Source organism: Streptopelia decaocto (genome assembly GCF_964273445.1).
Source record: "Streptopelia decaocto genome assembly, chromosome: 6".
In the NCBI taxonomy this organism is placed as follows: domain Eukaryota; kingdom Metazoa; phylum Chordata; class Aves; order Columbiformes; family Columbidae; genus Streptopelia; species Streptopelia decaocto.
In genome coordinates, this window is record NC_138660.1 from 36,503,334 (window position 1) to 36,528,701 (window position 25,368).

General features: G+C 45.8%; 1 protein-coding gene across 4 annotated transcripts in view; it reads left to right on the forward strand.

Moving 5' to 3' along the window:
• Nucleotides 1–2,533: 2,533 nt before the first annotated feature.
• The window catches only part of ERBB4 (erb-b2 receptor tyrosine kinase 4), a gene marked incomplete at its 3' end in the record, with an annotated part of 614,339 nt that continues 591,504 nt past the window's right edge, over nucleotides 2,534–25,368 (forward strand). For all 4 annotated transcript variants that reach the window (XM_082056775.1, XM_082056772.1, XM_082056773.1 and 1 more), the window contains exon 1: nucleotides 2,534–2,644. In XM_082056775.1, the coding sequence (XP_081912901.1) occupies nucleotides 2,551–2,644 (94 nt within the window). In that variant the 5' untranslated portion in view covers nucleotides 2,534–2,550. The remainder of the gene's footprint in view (nucleotides 2,645–25,368) is intronic.

A 25,368-nucleotide genomic window follows, 5' to 3' on the forward strand; every position in this document is an offset into this window, starting at 1 on the left:
AAATAAACATGAGGTCAGTATGGGAACAGCAATAATTGCTTTGTATGACAAGATTTGCATAGCAAACATTTGTGATTAATGTACAGCTAACATTAGGTAAGGAGCCTTCACTATCATTGCTCCATCTGCACCTTCCAATCTTGAAGGTACAGCAGCTCCAGCCAGAGCAATTAGTCACTGTTTACTGAAAGGCAGATAGAGCAAAATTTTTCTAGTTCAATATTTGAGCAAGTTTCATCCCACAGCCTCCCGTCAGATCTGTTTCTGCGGCGGAAAGGAATTACACTTCTTTCCTCAGTCTGGCGAGGAGGGATGTTTAGCATCACTGCTAATCCCATCAGCAAGGGCACGGGCTGGCTCCTGGCCTCTCCTGGCTGGGCTCACCCAAGTGATGTTTTCATGGAAAACCCTAAGCAAGACGTCAAAGACTCCACACATCAGGGCTCTGCTTCCCCACTGCCTTTTCTTCCTCCGGCCACTGTGCTGGCTGGCAGAATCAACGCTTGGCCACCACTGATGTACGCCAAGCTGTCCTGGGCGGGGAGATGCAGCGCCAGGGCAATGAACCTTCCCTTTTTACATCCCCTTTTCTGCAGAGTCCAGCTAATTCTTTTCAGCTAAAACTTTTGGCTCTTCAGAGAATAGCTGTAATCCAACTTGAAATTCTGTCTTGATTTGGGGATTTTTTTAAATTTTATTTTTATAAAGACAAGCAAGCCTCTGGCTTTGCTGGAAAAGAGGCAATTTGGTGGGATGGGCTGGGGTGGACCCTCTGAGGTTGAGGTAATTCCTATGGGAAAACTCTGCAGTTGGAGCTGGCTGGAGGGAAGATGCTCACTGCTGGGCTCTTCCACTAAATCTGCTCCAGGGTGCCGGGGAAAGCCGTCAGGGTAACAGGGAACAGGAGTGCTCTGAGAAGCATTGCACAGACCAGGTAGAAACGGACAAGGAGTGCTCCTTCATGCTGAGGAAATCCACAGGGGCTGGATTGGGCTGAGGAGGGAGCAAAGACTTAGAGTACACATTTCAGGGAAGTAAAATGAAGAACTGAAGATGCTCCTACAGCCTTCTGTTGCACACTTGCAGAGTTCAGTTCAGCTCTGACTGAGGCTGTGAGGATGCCAATCATCAAGAGTGATAAATGGCAGCTGCTGTCTCAAAACTGTAGTGAGATGTCGAGATTTTTGGTCACTGTCTTGCTGAGACAAGCCTTCCTGAGATGTCAGGCCCCTTGGACCTGTTAGGGAGAGTGTCTGTGTCAGCATTTCAGCCCTGTGCTGGGGTGGGCACAGCAGTGGGCAATAGTGAGGGGGATGCTGTGGCAGCTTGCCTGGTGCTTGCAGGACGCCTGCACTGCAGCTGTCCCCACTGGGGTGCATCTAGGAGTTGCCACCAGGCTGGCAGGAGCCATCGAGATGGTGGATACTTAACCACCTGAGTGACAGGTACCTGCAGCCCCCAAATTTAGCCGGGGGTGGCTGTCCTGCATGGTACCCTGGTGATGAGAGCCTAGTGCAGGTGCCTTGGTCTTTGCACGTGAGGTGGGGGGTGTGGGGCTGCACACACCCCGGGCTGTGGGGGCAGCACCCACGGGGGAGGGCGATGTGCCACGTCCCTGTGGGATCACGTGTCCGGGGAAGCCCAAAGTGGAGGAGCCCGAGTGTGCCCTGATGTTTTTCACACTTGGCTGGTACCACGGTTGGGATCGGCTCGGCCCAGCACGCGTCCTCCACCGCTTCATTAAGATTCTGCCTCCGCCTTTTGCGGGGGGATCCCCTCCCCATGGCTACTCCGGGAGGTGTCTCCGTGTCCCTCGGGACAGGCCCCTCCCTGCCCCGCCCGCGCGCTGTCCCGGGACGGCCGCAGAAGTTCCCTGCGGCGGCACCGCTGTCCCTGGGGCCGCGCGCGCACGCCCGCGCACACGCACGCGGCGGGGATTTTCGCGAGCTCCCTCACACACGCCCGCACGCGCGCAGCTGACCCCGTTTTGTTTTGTTTTGCACGGGCAGCGAGCGTGCACACGCGCAACCGCACGTGCGCAACCCACCCGCCCTTAATTTTCGTCTGGGAAGGGCTCGCGGAGGCGCGCGGCGATGCCCGTGTGGTTTTTTTTCACCGAAGAGTGACATCGCCGCGCGCGCACCTGTCCCTCCGCGTTGCACGCGGGGCGGGAGAGCCCCCGCCCCGCGCGGCTCCGCAGGTGCGGAGGGAAGTGTGGGGTGGGGGGTGCGGCGGCTGAGGCGGGGCGGTCCCGCGCGGCGCCGGCCCCCGCCCGCCCCCTCGCTCCGTCCCGCCGCTCCTCCTTCGCCGCCTCCTCGCGGTTCCGCGCCGTTCCGCGCCGCTCCGCTCTCCGCGTGCTGGCGGCGCAGCGCCCCGCGGCCGGCAGCGGCGGCCGCCCCGTCGGCGCCGCGGCGCGCCCGCGGAGGGGCGGCGCTGGGGGCGGTGGCTCGGCGGCGGCAACTTTTGGGAGCCGGCGGCGGCAGCGCGGAGGCTGCGCGGGGGATGGCGGCGGCGCTGAGGCGGCGGCGTTGAGGCAGTGGCGGCGGCGCGATGCCGGCGGCGGCCGGCGGGCTGCTGTGGTGGAGCTGCTGCGTGCTGGCGGCGGCGGCCGGGGCCCCGCGGACCGCCGCGGCGGCACAGGCAGGTGGGTGAGCGATCCGGTCCGCGGTGAGGGACGGAGAGGGGATCTTAGAGAGTCGGCGGAGCGGCGTCCTCCCGCTAACTTCTCCGCAAGCCCGGCGGGGTTGCGAGCAGAGGGTCCCCATCCCCTTGCGCGGGGTGCGGGAGTTTGTTCGGGTCCCGCGGAGAGGCGGCGGCCAGAGGGCGACAAGCCCTTGCGGTAGCCGCCGGGCAACGGAGCGGAGCCGGCGGCCGCGGATCTTCCGCGCAGGTCGCCGCTTCCAAGCAATGTCGCGGCAACACCACTTTATTTTTATTATAAATGATAGCGTGTGCCGCGCTGAGGATCTGCCTCGGAGCCCCTCTCGGAGTGCTGCCCTTTCTCGGCAGCGGCTCTCCGCTGTCCTCGCTCTGGTGGCGGCTGCCGGGCTCCGGGGCCGCCCTTTTGCTCCACAGCCCCGGCCGGGCGCGGTGTCCCCGCCGGCCGCGCAGGTGCCGCCGCTACCGCTCCGACGGGCTGCGCGCTCCGAAACTTTGCGCTGCGCCGGGCAGACAAGGAAGCTTTTCCCTCACACGTATACATTGTAGCTATAAGGTGTGTCCAAACACTGCAACATAAGCATAGGTCCAAGTGTATTTGCGCACGGGGCAAAGCGAGCAGGTGGCTTTAAGTTAAACCCAGGAAAGCAGCGTTTTCCTCCGGCAGAGTCTCCCCTGATTTTTTTAACTTTCTGGGGGGAAACGTGCAGCGTTGGCTTGATTTTATGTAATTTTTATTTGGCATCGGAGCAGCGCTCTCCACCGCTGTGGTACCGGGGCTGTGCCGGTGTAGTCGCCCGGGGAGGGCACCGGGATCACCTCCCGCTGCGTCGGCTTCTTGGGCGCCTGTGCTGTGAATAAAACATTAAAAGAAAATATCTTCAATCTTTGTAACTTTTTTTTTTTTTTTCCCTCTCCTCCCCGGTGATGCAAAATGTATGATGTTTGGGCGGTATTGGTGCAACAGCTCCTCATTCTCACAATTCAGTTTATATTTTGGGGCTTTATGTAACTGACATGATGCCGTGTTTGACGAGAAGTGAAAGAAGCGTGTCCCGGCTCTGCTTGCCTGGTTAGGCTTCGCAGGCAGTTTTTGATCTTGATGCACAGTTTACTTTTCCTGCGTGTGATTGTTTTCTAATCCTTGAAATCAGCAGGGGTGAAACACTGGGCTGCTGCTGCTTTTTCCTTGTGTTGTCTTTTCCTGCGGTTTGGATCAGTAAATCGCAGCTGAAGGAGCATTTCATTTCAGGTTTCACAGGCTCTGGTTTGCTGTACCTTTTTTGCCTGCCTCCCTGTTTACACACAGCCTCTCTCTTCCCCGACTTGGTACTTTTCTGTCTCAGACTTTCCCTGTAGTCTGTCCCAATTTTGTGCAGCAGCTCTCCTCACTGGACTGCTCCCTTGCTCTCCGGCCCTACTTCCCCACTGCTCGGCTGTGGCTGTTGGAGTGGACAATCATAAAGATGCTCCCTTGCTGGATTTATAACCCAGTGAAAATAAAAGGCATTGGTCCAGGATCGCTGTCCTGTCTGTCTTGACACCTCCGGGGAAGCCTCTTGGATTTGTGATGCAGAAAAGCTGCTGTGCCCTGCACTGTGCAAAAAATAAAGCTGTTTTTTAAAGTAATGGGGTTGGAATGACGTTTTCTGTTTGGAGGGGTTTGGGTGCTGCTGTGGGTAATGGCAGCTATTAATGATTGACTTGCTGCTTGGCACTTACTGTAATAGCAAAGTGGGCTGGCCAGGTGAGCATTGATTTGCAAATGTTTAGGATGCCCCACAATATGGACTCTCCTGGCTTTTGGGGTTGTTAGGATAGGGCTGTTGCTGCCACCTTCATCAAGGGAGATGATGATGTCTTCAGTCATGCAAGCAAGTTGTTGGCCAAACTTTTTGTTTCATTTTCCCACATCTGTTGGCTAAGATGCAAATATGTGAATACTTTGGAGTTGTTTTTTTCTTCATTAATTATGTCTCCGTGCTCGGGCATATAACGTTTGCAGTGCACAGCTCAGCCAGGGTCACGTGAGCCAAACAGTTTGGGCTATTACCTGGAAGCTGGTGAGTCTTTGTTCTGCTTGGAAATAGCAGATAAATTAACTCCCTTTTCTGATATATGGAGCTGTTGAGTTGTTAAATAATTACAGCCAAATTAACTTAGTGCTCTTTGAAGTATTCAACTGCTCTGAGAAATTAATTGTACTTCAAATATTTTTGCAGCGTGTTTTGTTGGTGGTTTGGGTTTTTTTGTTTGTTTCGTTTTTGTTGTTTTTGTTTTGGCTTTTTAATTATGTTGTTGTGTTTTTTTTTTCTCTCCAGTGAGAAGCACATTCAGGGTGATGGGTGTGCAAGGCTTTAATTTCATGCTGCTGCTCCTCTCTGGGCCGTGCTGGATGGGACATGCCACATGCCCATGGAGAGATGCAGCTCCTCTCCTTTGCAGCAGCCCTCCTTGGCACCCCTCCCGTTTATTCTGCCACGATGTCTATTTGATGGTTAAAATTAGGCTGAGCTCTGAGTGCCTTTGCAAAGGCACGTTAAATATTGACTGGGAGTTTCAGCCCATAGCTGCCATCAGATGACTCAGTCCCTGCAAAGGAGGCGTCCCATCTCAGCCCTTTTACCAAGGGGGAACAGGGACTGTTATGGAGTCCTGCTCCCCACAGTGCGTGTCTGTCTTCAGGGCTGTGGTGGGGGACCCTCTGCATGATAACCAGAGCAGTGCCTGAGTGACTTAGTTGTGACTTCCTTTTTCTTTTTTTTTTTTTAAAGAGATGGTAATTGATGTATATGTTTATGGATTCTGGCACTAAGAGCTGCGCTTGTAATTAACATGAAAACAGTAATAATAAGGACCTGAAATGCCTGCCTACGAGTAAATGAAATGAAACTTGGCATTAGCAGCTTGTGAGGGGAGAAGCCTTTCTGCACGGTAGTGAAGCAGGATGGGGAGTGGGATAAGCCACGTTGGGTCGCTTGTGAGTGTGGCAGCTGAGGGTGCAGCAGCCTGCAGGTGCACTGAGTTGAGCTGCAAGTGCTGCTTTGCACTCCTGACCTTAATTTGTAGTGCTGAGTGGTTCTAAAATGTGTCCTCAGTTTTCTGAGAAAGAATTAGCCAGAGCCCTCAATTTCACTAAATGTTTCCTTCTAAATTTCAGGGGATGTTATGTTTATTTGTTTTGAATTAGATACATTTAAACAAACCACAGCTAGTTCACTCATGCTGTATGTGAAAGTGAAGCTTGTCATCAAGAACATGCACATGTTCAAAGGCTTTATGGAAAAAGAGCTTTATGCAAGTCACTGCCAGATCTGGTGAGCTGCTCGGGTGGGCTGTGAGGTGCAATGATGGGGTGCCATGGGGTGTGCGAGGCGGCTGCCCGCCTTGCTGTGTGAGCATCTCTAGGTGGCAGCAGCCCCCAGGAGCTCCCAGGCAGCAGGATCCAGAGTTGGAGATGTGATTTCCCAGGCTCTGGTCCTGCCGCTCAGCACCCCTCCACACCCTCTGCCTGGCTAGGGAGTAGCTTTTTGGTGCCTAAAGGGGAAAGGGAGTACAACAAATTGGCCACCTCTGGAGTCCTGCCCCCACTTCCCTTGCTTGCAGGACAGGGAGGTGTAATAATACGCTGAGAGAGTAATGCAGAAGACCATGAAGTCCTTCAAATGAGCAACCAAAGGAGCTCAGGTGACTTCAAGGAGGAGTTAAGGATGGTTTGGTTGTATTCAAAAGTGCTTAAAATTGGGAGTGAATTTCTAGGTTTAAATTCTAGAGGACCCGTTAAGCTAAGCAGTAAGTCAGGACCAGACTGGGTACTGAAGGTGAACAAGTTCAAACTAGAAATTAAGTGCATGCTCTTAATAGTGTCGCAAATGTTGTGGCAAGTTAGAAAAGGAAAGAGAAGAAATCCTATCACTCAACACAATTAACTGTGATCAGATGGTCCTTGTGAAACACATGCACTTGCTCAGAAAGAAGGTGTAGTCCGTAGTGCATGGTGTGGTTTTGTTTTTGATTTTCTTTTTATTTGTTTTGGGTTTTTTGTTTGTTTTTTGTTTGTTTGTTTTTGGGTTGTCATGGTGTGTTTTTTTTTGTGTTTTCTGTTTTTTTTTTTTTTTTTTTAAATATTCATTCTGGTCCTTTTCTTAGAATGCAAGTTCTTCAACATCACAATGAACTCTCTCCTGATTTCTTTAGGACAGTAAGGGTTAGCTTGTGCATGGTGGTTGGCATGGGGAAAGAGGATGGTTCCCTGAAAGCTTCTGAATTTGGTTAGTGCCCTGCCTGCACAGATACAGGTTTAACACTGTGTTTATGCTCTTAAGACTATTGGTAAGTGATGGCAACTCTGTAGGAACAGCTCAGCCTCTTCTCTCTATGGACTCTGCTGCTCTCAGTGTACTGAGGCAATTTTGCCAGGAAAGGAGTGGGGGCTTGTTCCTGGGATTTGCTTTTTCCTGTGGTGTGAGTGAAGGCAGGAGGAGATGATCACAGCTCAGCTGTGTCCTGTGTCTCACATGTGTGCTGAGCTGACAAGCCCTCAGGGTGTTCAATGGGCTTTTGTTTTCACTGACTTAAAACTTTTGCAAACAAGTGTGGGCTGCTGGTGGGTTTTATGTGCCCGTGTAGCTGAAGCTGAATTATCCCATGGGAACACTGGAGTCTGCCAGAAAGACTTGTCATTTCAGCAACTGTAGTTAATGTTTGTTTAGCAACTTCTTGCCTTGGACGAATAGTTTAAGCTGTGCTCAGTGGCAGCTTCCCTGTGGTGATGATCTGTGTGTCCACGTGATAGATGGTCTAATTTCTGCACTGTCCGCTACCTCTGCTGGGCATACGGGTGCCATGCCAAGCCTCCTGAAGTCTTTGAACAGCTGCTGCTATATATATGTTTATACTTTTTTTTTTTCTCAGCCTGCAAGGGAAAGTTGTCCTTCTTCCAACTTTGCATAAAGGGGGGTGCAAAGTCCAGGACAGCTTGTGCACCAGTGATACCTGAGGGTCTGACACTGGAAGGCATTTGGGCAGCAAAGTCTGTAATTTAAACCACAGGAGCACGTACTACTCGCACTGTAAACTTGTACTGTAAGAATACCAAGAATATAAAAATGTACAAGGTACAGAAATTCACACTGTAAGAGTATCAAGAAGTATTTCTGTTTTCCAGTGTTAACTATGTTTTGTTTCCATGCCTGAAGCCTATAAAATATAGCTCCTGACAAAGGAGGAGGTGGGAAAATAAGTAAATGGGAAAGTAAGTCCCAGCCCTTTAGTGGATGCAGTTCATTTCAGAGCTATAAAGAAAAAAAAAAAATCAGTCATCCTATACTGTTTCTGTAAACTCCCTTTTAGAGATTTCTAAGATGGACTCAGTTTGTGTTTTGATTCCTGTTCTGATGTCAGCTAGGCGTACAATAACTGAACAGGCATTTATAACTTGATCTTTCTTGATCTTTTCCTAATAAATCAGTGTTGCAATGTGGGCTCTTGTCACATAGTGACATGAATTCTGTATCTCACCACCAGCTGGTGTTGAGCATGAAGAAATACAGTGCTTATAGATATCTTCCAAAAACCAATCTGAGTGGGCACTGGTTTAGGGGAGCAGTCTGTAGCTGATGCCAGGGAGGGCTGAACCTTTCCTCCTCAGTGTTTGTGCCTGGTTTCCAGCCACCCCGTGGTGATGCTGATGCACCCTCACCTCGAGCAGCATTAAACCACTCCACCAAAAGTGATGATTCTATCTCCCTGCTGTTATGTGGGGTGACACGTACCCACCATAAACCTCAGTGCTTCTGTGTTTTGGAGTGCGCACCAAACTATCAGAGCAACCAGAAGTATAAGAAAGTCGGGGAAATGGGGCTCGGCAGGACTTGGAGAAGGCAGAGCTGCAAGGCAGAGCTCAGCTGTGTGCTGGCCAGGGGCTGAGCTGCCCCATAGCAGGCAGGTCTCTGTCCCAGGCTGCTCCCACGGGGTGTCTGGAGAGGATGCTGAGCTGGGGGACATGCTGCTGACAGGTTTTAAATTCATATGTGGAGGTTACTGTAGCACTGCAGGACAATATCTGACCCTTCAGACACAGCTGCTTGACTAATCTGCCTAATAAATGTTTATTAAGAGCTGTGATACCTGACCTCTCTTTTTTCATCCTCCCTGAGTTTTGTGGCATTTTGATTCATGAAGGAAACAGGTTGAGCCAGAGGAAGGTTGAAGAATAAAGCTTGTGCACTGAAAAAAACAAACAAATGAAAACAAACAAAAAAGCCCAAACAAACAAAACCCCAGCACTTCTCAACAAAGTTATGTTATGAATAAGTTGGAAAAGCCCGAAGTTTGTGAAATGGCAATGGTAGCCTTGGTTGTAGCATCACTGTGAGAGGGCGTGCTACTCTTGTGTCTGGGGGAAGCCTCTGAAACCTGCCCCGTCCTGGGGACTTTCAGCATGGCTTGGCTCCTGCCACTCATCTGTGCCTTTCCAAATGGTTCCTCCACACCTTCATCTCCCATTTTCCTAATAAAGGATCTCCTACAGGGCAGGTGTCCCTTGCTCATGCTTGCAGCTTGTTGAGGTGCTGGAGCAGATATTGTAGATCCACTTGCACGCTTTCCACTTAAGCATGTGCTTAAATACGTCGGTGCACAGATCTGAATGTGCCAGCAGATTTGTAGCAGTTTGGCTCCCTGAACACCAGCAAGCTGCTGAGGAGCGTCTCCCGTGGACAAAGCTTCTGTGACAGGAGCTGGCACTGGCAGCGTGGAGCTGTTTTGGTGCACGAACAGGAAGAAAAATCATCACACTTAACTTGATGCACATTCTAATGTTCAATTTCCATTAATTGAAATTACATTGAAATATCAAGCATTTTAAGCATAAAAGTTTATGTACCATGGTTAGTATGCTAATGGAATATTTTAGTAATCTTTTAAGGTTAGCCTCGCAGACAGATGCAATGGTAAGCATTTGTTTGTAAGAGTTATTTTGCTTTAACCCCTTTTCCAAGAGTGTCCATATACTGGCGACTGTTCATTGGTTGTGATGTGGCTGCGGTCCAGCTATAATTTTAAGATTTTTTTTTTCTGGTCTACTATGCAAAGTTGAATTGTAGATATTTTTGCTCATTATCTTTGGTAGCAAAAATGTGTATGTCTAAATTTAAATTGCTGTTTGCTGAGGATATGTGACAGTATTTATAATTCAGTATTATTTTATTATCTCTTTGAAAGGATAAAAAAGGCTCATTTATTTCAAGAGATATTTCTGTAGAGCATAAAAATACCAGTGAAGTAGCTAACGTTTTCCAGTTGTTGTTGACTTCAATTTTAGCAACCATTGTCCCTGTTGATATATTTGATGCTCTAAAAATGTACTTGCCATTAAGTAGGAAGCTGAAGTGATTGGTAGGCAGATAATATTCTTTAGTAGCTATTAATAATGCTCGGAGGACGTACGCATTGGAGCGTATGGAAAAAGCCATGGAATTGCATAGGGAGGAGGCAAAAATAATGTATATGGCTGCTTTATTTGAAAGCCGCCTTTATTGCTCTATCTGTACGTACCGCAGCGATTGCTGCCCGAATTAGCACATCGTGAGCAGGAGAAACGGATAGGCAAACAGAATGGTGTGCAGCTAATTTCGTTTAGCAAATTGAGATCTGATCCCTGCTATTTCACACCCTTGGCAAGCTGACACAGTCGCTCATCGCAGTGTCCCAGTGAAATGCCTGGGGACCTGATTCTGCCAGGGGCTTGGGTGGCGTGAGGCAGGACTCGCTCCCCCTGGCGCCACCGGAGCTCCTGGGAATAAGGGGATTAATATCCCGTTAAGAGAAAATGGAAATTTTCAAAACAAATGCAAAGCCATTGCAGCTTTTCTCTGTCCTTTTGTCTGTTCTTGAGCTGGAGGAGGGCTTTTGTGCTGGTTTGGATGTGCCCTCCAGTTGCTGTGAGTTTCTCCCTGGATTTCTCTGTGGGGAGAATTCTTTTTCTTTGTGTCCCAGAGTTTTGATCTGCTCTTAAAATCATGCACGTTTGTGTCCTCTTGTGCAACACATTTAAAACTGCTGGGAGCTTGAAGAGCTGCGCAGCCCCGGTGTCACCCCGGGGCTGTACTTTGTGTTGGGAAGGTCGTATTAGAAAAATGTAAAATTATGAGAGTCTATAAATAGTGGTGATAACTTTTACAGCATTTACATCACCCTTGTGCTGTATAATATGCTGAAGTTACGGGCTAGGTTTCCTTCTAATGTTGCTTCATGTGTCAGTGGGAAATCTCGTTATGTCACGATACAACAAGCAGCTGCTGCATTGATAATGTGGTGTCTGTGGCACAGGTTTCTTTCTGGAGTTGCTAACAACTGTAGCAATGCTTTACGTTTTCTGTGGCTCTGTCCAACTGCTCAGAAAGGAAATAAAATCAGCTCTGTGCTGAATATTTTTGGCTGCCCAAGGGTTTTGGTGTGCAGCTCAAACCTTTAATAAAATAGCTTTTAAATAGCCTTTTATTAGTATTCACTTTCTTGTAGTAACTAAAGACTGGGGACAGAAGGAGATTTTTTTTTTTAAGATTTGCAAATAGATTCACACAGTGTTATTGCCCACAAATTTCTTCATGTTAATTTTATCCCAAGATCTTAGAGTTGTGAGAATCTCAGTCTTTGCATAAAGAAGGAAAAGCATCTTTAGCTTCTCTGTGTGCAGATAAAAGTTAAAGCTCCTGTAGCTTAAGAAACAGGGACATCCAGGAATTGTTTTTATAAGCCATGGTTTTTAACTCATTGGTAAGATTTTATGCAGGGGCTGGTTGACTTATTTTTTTTCCAATGTCTGGGAAATATTGCTGGTGACTTTAGAGATGGAAGCATGGGTTTATTAAGATTCTAATAGCTTTAGTCTGATTGCTGCCATGACATGTGGTTAAGGCATTAAAATATAGGGGTTATGCCTCATGCTATAGTAGAGCAATTACGGGTAGGTGTCCTTTGATACTGGAAAATGAGCTTGCCAAACTTTTGCTGTCAACTTGGATAATCTCAGTCTCACTGAAGGCCCACAGAAATGAGAATAAAAACATTGTGAATAGTAGCTTTCTCCAAGTAAAGGCCATATGAGGGTCTGTGATTTCTGTAGGTCCTGTCTGTCCCAGATGGTTCCTGTCCATTTGGGCAGAAAGCTTCTGCTCCAAATAGTATCTACCCTGGGCTTCTCCTGGATTAAAAGTGTCTAAATTGTCCTAGACAAGAATTGCTGTGGTACTTGTTTCCATTGGGTTTTTAAGTCTAGCCTTTTTTTTTTTTTTTTTTTTTTTTTTCAGTGATGTGATAAAATGGCATCAACTACTGGTACATACATGACATCAGTATTTGTAAGAGCATCCTTTTTGGCTCACTGATGACTGGGTCCTTCCTCCAATGGGGAGCTTTGGTGTTGGGTAGCATCTGTCAGGCTTAAATCTGTTTGTCTTGCCATCTGGGGCCAATTTAAGTTTTTTTATTGTTTGTCCTGAGCCTTGATGATGCCGGTGTCTCCCTAGGGCACAGTTGGTGTTTAAGCACTTTATGGAGGCAGTGCTGTTGCAGGCTTTTGCAGGAAGAGCACTGGAGCAATGCCAGACAAGGAGGAGGGATGCACTGCTACCTGTGGTGATGCTCTTTGATTTGGATAGTGCTGATGTGAGCCGCAGTGCCACGTTTTTTGGGGATGCCCACTGACTCTTGCAGAGCATGCCTAAGGTGACTGAAGGACATCTTATGTGTGTTTCTTAAACCACTCGTTGATTAAATTCTCTGAAAACTCGTATGAACTGGAACATGCCTGTGTTTCTAGGAATATCTGGAATAACCCCCCTGTTTACTTGGTGGCACAGGCTCACAGGCTTTCCTTCCTTTTTCCAGTATGAGGTGCTGGAACAGTGTCACTTCTCAGATCACACAAACCTTAGTAATATTGAGTATGTAGATGCCAAGTGATATAGGGCTACAGTGGCATGCAGAGGTATGGTAGAAATAAGCATAAGCAGCAGGTACCAGATTACCGGGAAAGGGTGGAGAGGAGAGCAAACACTACCTTGAAGTCCTCTCTGTGGTCTAACTATAGGTTAGATGGATTAAGTACAGGCTTGAGGGTACTGGAGTTGCTTTTTCCTGAGCCTCTGCAAACATATTTTAACGTATGTCTCAAGAACTGTGATAACAGGTCTTTCCACTGACATGCATCCCAAGGGAGCTGGCAGTTACTGCCTCGGCGATAGCCTTTGTTTTTTAACAATCTGCTTAATTTCTTTCCCACCAAGTTTGGGTTTCCAACAATATGATTACTTAGAGATTTGTAAATCAGAAATAGCTTGGTAATTGCTATATTGCTTTGCCTGCGGCAACAATGAGCGTCTTATATTTAATGCATCATCTGCACAGAAAATTGATATTTGGCCAAGACTCCAGGCCTCTGACAACTAATCTTAAAGACCCTTTGGTTGACGTGTAAAATAGAGACTTGTGGATAACATGCAAAGGAAAACTGGCAGTCTTTAGGATTATTCCATAAAAGAAAAATACTCCCTATGATTGGCTGAAAATACTTGAGGATGATTAAGTTTACATGGAAACCTATTCTTAGAGGTCAGCAGTGTGAAGGCCTGGGACATTAAGCACTTGGATCACATGCAAAAACCCTGCACTGACTCGTAATTCAAAGTCCGAATTTCACCTGATATTCGGGGTTTGCCCAATGAAACCACACTCACGAGCTGCTGACCTGCTCGCTAACAGTAAGTTTCTTTTAATGTGCTTTTGCTTCAATTTTTTTCCTCCCTTGAATACAATTGAAGCAGCAAGAATGCCCCAGAACAAGTCTTCCTCTGAAAAAATTACAGTAAGAGATTTGCCAGTGTTTCTAATGAAGATATTAGGCACATTGGTAGAGATACTGTGCCGATGTTGATTATGTATTTTGCTGGCAATTGCATTTTAAAGGACTAGAAGTTTCAGCAGAGTAACTTGTGGCTCAGTTTGGTGGGCACATGCTGCTTTACACCAGGATTCCTTGTTACTATTTTTGGGTAAATACACGTCAATATTTGGTTTTAGGTCAGCAGATCTGGATGACTTTGCTTCAAAAATACTTAATATCTATTTATTAAATACAGCGCTTGTGTTCAACAGAAAATGTAAGACCCAATTTCAAAATTAGGCCCACACAATTATGCAATCAGGTAATTGTGCATGTAATTGCTTGCACAAATGGTCAGTTAGATGTGTAACTGTCCATTTGCATGCAAAATTAACCAGTTTTCCAAATTGAGCTTTCAATATTCATGGTAGAAAACACAGCCTTCTAGAGATGGCTGTGTTTTGTCACACCTTCCCCTTCTATTGGTGTCCTTCCTTTACAATGCTTGTGCGTTTTATCTTTGCTTAAATGTTAGTAAGAAGCTGCTGGAAGTGAAGGAAGAAAGTCTTTTCCCTTTCAAATTTAATATACATCAGTACACTTTCAGCTGGTAAAAAAGATAATATTGTCTGATGAGAAATACCCCCAAAATGTGGGTTGTAGCACAGTAGCTCATTACTGTGGAAAAAGCATGCTAGCAGCTTTGCCCGACTGGTACAGATGAGCACCAGATAAAGAAAATGCAGAGTACCAGAAGCCACTTGCAGCTACGTGGAGGTGTTTAGTGAGCAGGTGGCAGGTTGCACAGCAAAGCTGTGGATGCAAGTGCTCTGTTGACTGCAGGTGAGCCAGCACAAAATGTGCTCTTCTGTGTTCAGCTGTTGGGTTTGTTCCTGCCTCCTCTTAGAGGCAGCACTGTCCTCTGTGCTTGCAGAGGGTGATTCTTACATTCCTCATACAATGACTTTTAATAGTATTGCAGCTGAGGTTGGTAATGCTGTCGGTGTTGTATCTGCAAGCAAAGCAGTGGGGAGGAGTATGTTGGGTCCACCTGCCAAGGGCTTACAAATTTAAAGCCAAAGGTGGGAAGAAAAGGATGTGCTGTTGAGGAGTGATGACATATCACCCTTGTACAAGTTGGGGGCAAAGCCCAAAGCAGCTCTGGGCTCTCCTGTCTTAAGTCTAGTGTGTTGGGGTTTTGCTTTTGCTGTGGCATTGGGCCTTGGATCTGTGACAGCTGCTGAAAGAGCTATGAAGGGTATGTGTGTGTTACACCTCTGCATGTGTATTAGATTTAAGACCTGCTAACATACACACAACCTCATTGCTCTGGAATTTACTGTTTTGAAAACATGTAATGTGATGCTTTTGCAATGGCAAAAGCAATTGTTTAATTTGTAAATTTTTAAAATATATTTATACACACACTTAAGAGTTTTTTTTTGTTTTGGTTTTGTCTGGTGTGCTGCCAAAATATTTATTTTCAATGAAAGAATTCAAAACCATAGCTGAAGAATGTGTAGAAATTCTTGCAACCACCACTTTGCACTTAGTGCAAGCTGTTGTTTGTCTGGCACAGTCCCTGGGTCTGGTGGGAGGAAGGTTTTTGGTCACTGTGGTCATGGCCGTTCGGCATGTCAGAAGAGGGAGAATTAATGTAATCTCCAATAAAAATGGAAGAATTGCGTAACTAGATAATGCATGTGGGCTGTAACTCCCAGAGACAGGGAGTGATTATTTGTTATCAAAATTTGGCGCTGCTTCCAAGGATTGAGTACTCGTTTGTAACTTTAGAGAAAGGTGTGCACTTGTGCCTCTCTCCAGAGGGGGATAAAGGAGATACTGTTGTTCGAACCGTTCCCACAGCCACATTGCCATCCAAGGCATTATCCAACAGCACTGTGCTTCTCGGTGCAAATCTCTGGTGCATGTGCCTGTTTTAGGGCTCAGTGTGGCAGTTTCTCATCTGTGAGAAGACTGATTAGACCAAAATCTTCAGGGTTTGTTGTCCGGGATCCAAGTTTTGAAACTCTGAATGAGAGAAGCCACAGGCTAGCAAAGCCTTCAGGCCTGACCTGGGGCAGTGGAATGAGCTCAGGTGGGCATTATAAATAAAATATACTTCAAGTTTTTCCTTGGAGTTTCAACAGCTGTTGTGCCCTTGTGCTTACCTGTGGCAGGATGGGTGCTCCTCTACAAGGTGCTTATGGCTCCTGCATAGGTGGGTTGAGAAGCAAAAGCAGTTTCTCATATTAACCTCCTTGGTAAAGCCTGTGTTTCTGAGCCCAAACCCCCTGACTTTCTGTGAGAACCAGCTGTCTTGGATGGTTATCTGAGAATCAGATCTGCACTCTGTGCTTGCCATTGTTGTGCTGTCTGGGTATGGATGCAGCTGCCCTGTTCTCGATGTGCTGCTGCTGAGCAGGAGAGGTGTTATTTGACAGCCCTGTGTGGTATCTCTGTTCCTGCTGTGCTCCCTTCCAACACGGGATTGTCCACAAGGAGACACCCAGTGCACATGTGGGATGGATGCTTTCACCCAAAGGTGATGTGGTACCTTGGTTTCATGCTGGTTTGTCTTCCCAAAGCGATGGTACACTGAGCCCAGGAAGGATTAAGCAGGAACGTATTAAGGTCACTTTTTATTCCTGAGTGAGAGGTTTATGTCCTCTGTGCATATTAATTTCACAGCTTGGGATGCGGTAGAAAGGAGAGCAAATAAGAGTGCAGACATGTTGGGTAGCCTCAGCAATTGATCTGGAAGAGAGAGCTCAAGCTGAAAAGCTGCTTTTCTCTTCCATGCTGCATTAGCACAGCTGCTGTAAAAATGGTGAAAAAGCCCAAACCCCAAACTCCAAAATGACTTTTTTGTTTTGTTTATTCCTCTGTGGCATTTAATTCATTTTGGCTGGCATTTGTGGGAGGTTACAGGGAGGAAGTACAGGCAGTTGCAGGTTGCTGTATGCAAAACTTACATCTTTGTGTCTTATATGCATATAAGCCAGAGCTTGCAAAACTCTTCCTTGCACCTTCCTGGTAGCTTTGAGGATTGCACATCCACAGAGGGTGAAAGAGATGGTGTCAGAAAAGCACAGTTTGTAGGTGAGCTGCAGCCAAAAACACAGGTGAAGGGTTGCCTCTGAAACCATGTTTGAATGAGGCATCTGGGAGCAGTGCTGGAACATCTGAGGATTTTGTTGAGCTCTGTCTTGACCCACTCTGGTAACCTAAACATTCTATGACTTTTTGCAGGATGCACAGGCATTCTTTTCAAATTTCAATGCAGGTGACTGTATTTTCTTTATTTTTCTGTGTAGAGACCCATTAACCTCCTGCCCTTGGGGGAGGATGGGACCTTGGTAGGGGATTTCTGGGCAGGAGCTGATGGCTCCTTGGTAGTACCTGTGAGGTTGGTGTTGCTGGACCTCTCAGAGCATTTCAATATTGCTGGAAAGGCTTTGGTGGTTGTTGGTGACCACCAGCTTGCCTTTCTGCTCTTGGTAGCCTGAGGACTGGGAAAGAGAGTCTTGAAGACTTGAACACTCTCCAAAGACATGAATTTCTGGTCCACGGTTGCAGTTCAGGCAGGTGTGATGGACACTCTTTGGAGTAAACGTATAAATCCATAAAGTATTTTGGGATAGGAAAGGATAAAAAGTGTGCTGTGTGAATTATACTTATTATATTATCAGCAGCAGAGCTAATAGCTATCCCTGCTCCATAGCAACTGCTATCCTCTGCTATAGATACTGCTGTGAGAAAATGCAGATGAAAGGGTTAAAGTGTGTTATCCAGTGGTAACTGATGTACAAGAGGATGCAGGACCATGCTCCTCTGGGCTGTGTATTGGTCCCAGGGGTGAGAGTTTGCTATATGATGTGGGGGTCTGCAGGCTGTGGGGCTCGACCTCATGGGTGGGTGAAAGCCAGCCCCGTGAGGAGCTTGCAAAAGCCTTTTTACATTCACGTTTGCGTCGCTCTGCCTCTCCCTAGATCACTGCTTGCAACTTCTACAGCCTTGGGCATAGACTTTCTTATATTTTAATCTGGCTGTGAAATAAAATATTAGATGTGAATTAAAAGATCTTTTTGTTAAGGCAGTTCTGGCTTACTGTTAGCAACCTAAATATAGGCTGTGGATATCTTTGATTTTTAGAGGCATTTTAAAACAAGTAAGGAATGTGGTATTTTATACACAGCTCTTGGTTCTGTGTGAAAAAAAGCAGACTACAAAGCACAGCACAGGAAAATTGACTTATCATCAATTTATTGCTTGGAGCTCTAGGCAAACTCATCTCAAGACAGAATAGAGATCTATAAAATCTTTTCATCTGAAACTATGAATTAAATTGGGAGGAACTTGTGATGAGAGACCAGAACCAACCCTTAAACCAGACAGGCATTTGGGAATGGGTCTCCTGGTGCAGCAAGGGGAGCTGAAGGGTTGATGCTGATTTACACCAGCTGATGATGTGGAGCTTCATTTCTTATTACCCTGTTTCTTTCCTTAATGTGAATCTGGTTTATGCAGGAGCAAGCCTATAATATTGCCACTGTTCCCCCCCCTCCTTGATTTCAGTGTAAATTTTCTTTGTCAGCATGTCTCTTTAATCTTTCAGTTTCTTTTCCTGACTTGTACTCTTTTCTGCTATTGTGTGTGTGTGTTCTGAAACCTCCTAATAACAGGGTAACTTGCCTTTTTCAGCAGGAAGCCTCGGAAAACAAGCTGATGCATCTCAGTTGTCAGATTGCTATATAAATAAAGTTGTTCATATATTCCCTTCAAAGAAGTGAGACAGCGCTAAAGAACTCTTTTTTTTTTTTTTTTTTTTTTTTTTTTGCATTGGGGAAAAAACCAAGCTGTATTATGTCAGCGACCTGTAATAAATAGCACTGCAATGAGAAGCGACAGTCTCATTCACCTTGCATCCATGCAGAAATAACTAAGCTCTCTTCCCGTGCCTTTGGAAAAAAAAAAAAAAAAAAAAAGAGGAGAAAGGAGGGAATTAAATAAAAGAATTGACCTTGGCTTGCAATCACTCCTGTACTACCAGAAAACAGTCTACCAGCAAGAGACTGAAGTTTTGCTGGCTATTCTTGCAGGCGACGTATTGCCTGTGTTACTGCAAACTATTCAGCCTGGAGTGCATGAAGTACAGTCCCCGTCTTTATCTTACTGCCTGAAAGTGTAGTTAGCTGAACTCTTAATTGGCAAAAGACAGAGGTTTGGAAGGCCTCAATATTTCAACGGAGAAGAAAAAAAGAAAGATTTATACAATAAAGAGGCACAATCTAGTCAGAATGTTTCTCTGCAGTCTGTTATTTTGCCTTTGGTTTATCACAGTTTATTATGAAGTTAAGGTAATTTGGAAGCTTTATTGTAAATTAAAGTAGATACCAAATTAATGGGGGGGTGAATGTAAAAGGTCTTTAAGGGAGCTGGTGGGAGACAGGCTGACAAAAAAGTAGTTTTGTATGTTTAACTGATTGCACAACTTTCTGTTAAATCTGTGGATGGTTTTCTTTATTGCTTCCTCATTGGCATATTTGACTTCTGAAGTTTGCAAGAGGCATTAGAAACAAATGCTACTTTGTTAGGTTTATTATGTGTTGGTTTTATGTCAGCAGGTGCTTCCCCTTGCCCCATCTGGCCTCTCTGTCTCTTTCTCTCTCTGCTGGGATAGCAAGGAGGTTTCTAGGAGTTGGGTAATGGGGACACAGAAGGAGAAGAAACACCAGGAGCATCGCTTTCACGTTTCTGCCTTGTTCCTGTGGCCACACAAGCTCTGATGGCTTTGGGAACCTGTGCCCCTCTGCCATGGGTCCAGCCCCATGCCAATCCCCCTGCTCCACTGTGTGGATGCCATGGGCACCGCATGTCCCCTCTTCTGGTAACCTCTAGTGGGAGCTGCTAATTCCCTGGTAATAGTCCAGCACTTGCTGTGGCATCCAGTGGGTCAGGATGACTAAACTCCTCCATTGGTTTGCCTGGGAAAGGCGAATGGCAGCTGTCATATTGTTTTAGCATCAAGTTACTTCTGAGTGCAGTGCTGGTGTTATTTTTAGTGTGTGTATGTCTGTCTGCCTGTCTGTTCTGTTGTCTACATATGACTGCACGGGCCTGCATTGGAGGCAAGGGAGGTTGGCTCTTGCCTGAAAAACTGTGGTCTCCCCTGGCAAGGTGAGGAGGGTAGAAGGATGCAGTTGGAAAGACAGCAACAGAGAGAAAACATGCACTTTTTTTTTTTTTTCTTTTCTTATTATGAGCCCTTTCAAGCAAGCTTTGCTTGCTGGAGATCATAATCAGCTCAGGTCATCCTGAAGTAAATACAGTTATTGGCCCTGCCCCTTGCTGAGCAGAGGAGTTCTGATCACCTGGTGTCAGTGAAATTGCACTTGGTTATCTCCCCTAGCTTGGTCAAGGCTCCTTGTAGTAAGAAAATGCAGGTTTTGCAGCAGGAAAGTCTTGCTTCCCACCGCTGGAAGGGCTCTGGTCCCCAACAGCTTGTTAGAAGAAATCTGTATGTGCAGCCCTCTGTGAAGTGCATCCTTTTCACTTAGTCGTGCCACCTCCCTAAAAAACTCGCTTGACTCTGTCAGGGTTCTGTGTGGGCTGCCCAGGCTTGCCCTTTCCACTAGTGGGGAGTGGAGATGCTCCACAGGGAAGAGTCGGGACCTTCCCAGACTTCGGCAGGGGAGAACAGTGGTGGAGGATTGTCTGGTGAAAGGCAGGGGAGTGGGGCCTGAAGCATACTGGTGGCACAGGACAGAAATGCAGGGAGGAGAAGACCAGTTTTTTTATTAAGTCTCAATATGGGAGGAGTAGGACACTTAGCCCTTTGTTTCCACACTTTCCCAGATCCAAGAGATGGGAAGATATGTAGTAAAAGCAGTTCTTGCTCTGCTTCTATTTCTTTGTAGGGTAATATTTTCTTGCAGTAGTTCCTGCACTATTCACTTGATATTTGGTCTATAAACAGTAAAAATAATGAAGCCATTTAGTATTCCTGGGGATGCCACATGTACTTCTGAAAGTATTTTATTATGGTTCAGCATTAGTTAACGGATGCTTACAATAAACAGTTATAACTTGGCTTGCATCTCATTTCTTTGAGTGTTTTTCTTCTTTAATGCTAAGTACCATGCTGTTTTAGTTCATGTGATGCTTAAAACATCATGTGGCGGTAATTTATGGAGAAAGAAGGATAAACACACGTGTGGTACTGAAGCAATGCTGGCTGCTAGTGGTCGGGTCTCTGTGACGAGGGTGGGGCGAGGAGGTGGTCATGGCTCTCCATCCTGGATGCTGCCTGTGTTGGGATGAACTCACCTGGACATGGAGATGGGTTTCCTCTGTCCTTGGCTTTGCAGCCGGGACTAGTGGGCAGCCTGTTTGGGTAGCAGGCTCTTTACACCTACAGTACCCTCCTTACACCTACAGTAACATCACTGGGGTCAGGGCAGGCTGTTTTTGTTGGACTTGGCCACAAAGAGCACCTGGACAGATGCAACACTCGGCAATCATCCAGAATTTACTTTATAAAGGAACCTGGCTAAAAATGAATGGAAGAGTACATTGTATCTGCCTGTTGGCTTTTTTTATTTTATGCAGTATTTTTAGCAGGTTAACACACTTCTTTCACTTTTTTTTTTTTCCTAACTACTCTTTCCAGTGTTTCATTAAGTGTTTGTTAATTAACACTTAATGACTGGGTTATGATGGAAGTGTGGAGTCTTATCTGAAGGCAAAGCAATTGGCAAACGGATTTGTTATGATCAGAGCGACTTTAATGAATGTTAATTCATAATAATGTGACACTTAAAATCAAATGTTAAGCATATTGTTAATGATTACAGATACACTTTTATCTGCTTTTAATATTATTTCTTTTTACTATGTATACTGGAGGGCCAGCTTTCAATTACCTGTCTTCCTACATTGATACTTCCAGACTTCTATAGATGCAAATAGCTTAATTACCTATTTGTCTCTTTCATAGTAATTAGATACATGAGTGTGAAAGCTAGCAAGTTGATGTAAATATATATAATTTATTATGGAGATTCTGTAACTGCTGGTTGTTACATAAAAGTGACAGTGTAATTAATGAGAATGGTCTCTTGTGTGCCATCTTTCATGGGAGAAAGGGGAGGGGAAAAAGTCAAACATTCCCACACTTACGATTAATACAATATCTGTGGTTAGTTATTACAGTTATTTGAGAATGCAAAGTGATTACTTTTAAATAAAATTACACATTTGATACTTAGCTTTGAAATAGTGCCTGAAACAAGCTTTGCACACCAAGCCCAGCTCTGAGTTGTCTTGCTTGTATTTGTGGCCTTGCAACTTTTTAGTTTTCTTGCTTATCTGGTGTCTTAAAAATGGAAACTATTAGGGGAAAAAAAAAAAAAGTAAAAAATTGTCCTAATGTCTGTGAGGTACAGTAGTGGCTGATGGGAGAGTAGCAGGCACATCCCGGTAATGTGAGACAGGACAGTGTGTCCTATCAAATGGCTTCAGTGTTTAAAAAACACCCATTGCTTTGGACTCAAAGATGTTTATTAATGCTCACTCTCCCATCCAAAGCACTTCAGTCTTTTTCCTTCCTCTGCTTCCAAAGTACTCACAATGGGGCTATTTGCCCTGTAAAAATTTGATGGACGTGTCATGTTTGTTGCCCAGCATTGCTCGTCCTGGCTGCCTGGGACAGGGAGCCTGGAGGATGTTGCTGGAAACAACAACAATTAAAAAAAAAAGAGGTAATTCACCATGGCTAGAATGAGAAAAATGTTACCAAGGGCCTTATTGGGCGTTTGGTGCAGTGTTCATGTTACAGTGCACCATCATGGATCTTACAAGTCTGTGTCGATATTTGCATTATGATTGAATTGGCCATGGTGTTGGGGCACGCCATGGTCTGGTAGAGCCTGTTGAAGGGGAATTGTTCCAGTGTAGTTTTTTTGACTAGCCCAGTAAAGTCATTTGGGTGCAGAAGGCTTGCCTTGTGCTGCTGAGAGCGGTGGGGCTGGTTTCTGCTCCCACCAAGAGCAAAAGGGTGTATTGTTTTAGAAAGAAAAATACAAAGTGAATGCTCTAATTCTGTTGGTGGAAAATAGTGATCGATAGTAATTAACTTGCACCGCCTTATTTCTTTCCCTTTTGCAAGGAGTGTGTTAGTGCTGGTTTTACAAAGCTGCAGCGGCGCTGCCTCCTGCTCCGACAGTTCTTTTCAGGCTTTGGCAGAAAAACCTCTGCCAGGAAGGTGGCCCTGAAATCCCTGGAGTTGCAGCTGCTGCGAGGCAGCGCCTTGGAGGAGTGTTTCTATTTTATCTTGGTTTTGCCCTCCTGCAAACGGCAGTGTGGAAGCCAGAAGGCAGGCTTGTGTGGCCTGTGCCTCCAAAGGTCATATAACACTTCGTGTTTTCCCTGACATGACACGGCGTGACAGAACAAAGTATTTATCTTGTGTACTTGTCAGCTTCGTTCTACTGGCTCCGAAATGATGAAATACTACCGAATATGCTGCTGCTTGTTTCCTTTAGGGACTTGCGCAGATTTGTTTAAAGTGTCGTCTGCACCCAGTAAATGCTTCATTTATTACAGCTGACACCTGAAATGTCTGAAGGAAATGTATCAAGGCATCATGCAAATATTATTTTTTTTATTTGCTGTTGTTTACTTATGTCCTAATATAAATGTAGTCCCTAATGATAAATTGTGTTTCTTGAGGGTGCCACCTGTGTGTGTGTGTGTTTTGAGCTGCTGTGATGAAGCTTCTGGAGACGTGCTCCACTTCCATCAGAAAAATGCATTTTGACTCCTGATGGGGTCAGCTTAACTGTTAATTATCACGGTGAGTCACTAATGAGCTCTTGCCTCAGGAACTTCGTAGGGCCTCTCCTCAAACTTTTCCCCATTACTTGTGCTGATGCTTAAGCAAAAATAAAAATAGATCTCTTGCAAAATGGGTGCGGGGAGAACTAGATGTTTGAGATGGTGATGTGACCCTGGTAATTATAATATTTGATGCAAAGGCTTTCAGATTTAACTCTGAGTCTCAAGTTAGGCTATGTGGGTGATTTTTTTTTTTTTTTTTAATTATTTTTACATTAAGCACTTCTCTGTTGTCCCTGAAGGATAATGGAGAATCCAAGTTCCTCTCTCAGCAAAACAATCTGTGCAAAAATAACAAACATCAAAGAGATGGAGGGAAGCAGTTTGCCCACAGTACTAATTGCTAGCATTAGTGTGTGTCAAAGTAAAGAATTAAAATGTGACTCCACATTCCTAAAAGTGCACTTGCTGAGTTTGAAGGCTATGTGTGGTTCAGGAAAGCAGCTTTGTTGCTTTTGGTCCTCTGTCCCCTGGGTGGTCCTGATGGTTGTGTGGGACAGCAGAGGCACAGGCAGTATTTGGACCTCCTGCAGTTCACTGAGCCCCTCTCACTGCTGTTCCAGTGTCGCAGCTTTACTTGGCCTTAAAAAACACATAATACAATGTGTCTGCATGTTCCTGTGTCCTGCTATGTATGCATCTATATAGTATCCAACGTGTGTCTCTACAACATACTGATGCTGTGTATTGGTATAGCAAGTGATGTAACATGTGTTTTGGATACTCCTGTCCTTTCAGTTATCTATGCAGGTTATATTACAGAGATTATGCATTCACTGGAAAAATACAAATCTAGGAGAAAAATAAGCATATTTTTATGTTTCACTTCCCCAAGGTAAATAAGCAGTGCTGGGGAAGCAAGGCCTTTTCTATATGATGAGAACTTGAAAATGGCAAATATATTGCATAATTGCATTAATGTTGTTTTGTTTTGTTTTACAGCCATTGTTACAATTTTAATTAGCAAAATTAGATTCCTTGCTTGAATAGCATCCTTATTTTAATTTACTGTGGTGTGCCTTGCACTTGGTGTGGGCAGGCTGGAGAGGAAGAACAGCCCCACTCCTCCTCAGATGTGGTTTCTCTCTGCAGCTCCAGACAGGGTGGTTGAATAGGGCTTTGTGATGATGCTCGGGAGCTGGTCCAGAAGTGCCCACCCTGGGTTTCCTGGCATCCCCGTGTGTCGCCTGTTTCTCCCCTGCCTCTGTTCTGACTCCTCTGTTTTCTTCTTATGGTAAGGTTTTTGGATGCAAGGGCTGGTTTATTTTTGTTTTGTTTTTTTTCCCCATGTGACTGTGCACAGTGGCTCCTGGATTTTGGCTTGTGGTGAGAGTATCAGGTAGACAGTTCCCACAAGGGTAATATGAGGATAAATCTCATGAAGATGGAATTGAGGAGTTCAGCTACGATGTCATCTATGTTGTGGTGAGCAGTTTTTGCTGCTGTTTTCTGCTAGGGAAAGCTATGTGTGCGCCCAAGGTGGTCCTGACTTCATGTGCTCTTTGGCTGCATTTGTTTCTGCAGAAAGAGCATGAAAATGTGGGGGTTTGACTACTGGCTGCTGAAGTGGCCAAGTTTCTACTCCAGATGGGGGGAGGATTTGGCTTGAGTGGGAATTGTAAAGAGAAGCAGGTGATCATCCCCGGGGGATGCTGGTTTGCTCCAGCCTGGTGATCTGAGATAAAGCAGGGGTGGTATTTCTGTCTCCTGCTTTACATGAGCCAGCCAGAGCTTGTGAGGACTCCCTAATCTCCCAAAGTCTGGTTAATCTTAGTGAATGTATGAGAAGTGACCCTAGGTGCCAGGCTGTTCTCATCATGTACTGGGCCATGCATCCTCTCCCTGGAGAGGAGGACCCATGTGTCCCTGCAGGAGGGGTGAATGCTTGCTTTGGGCAGTGAGAGCTGAGGATGCTGGTCCTATTAAAT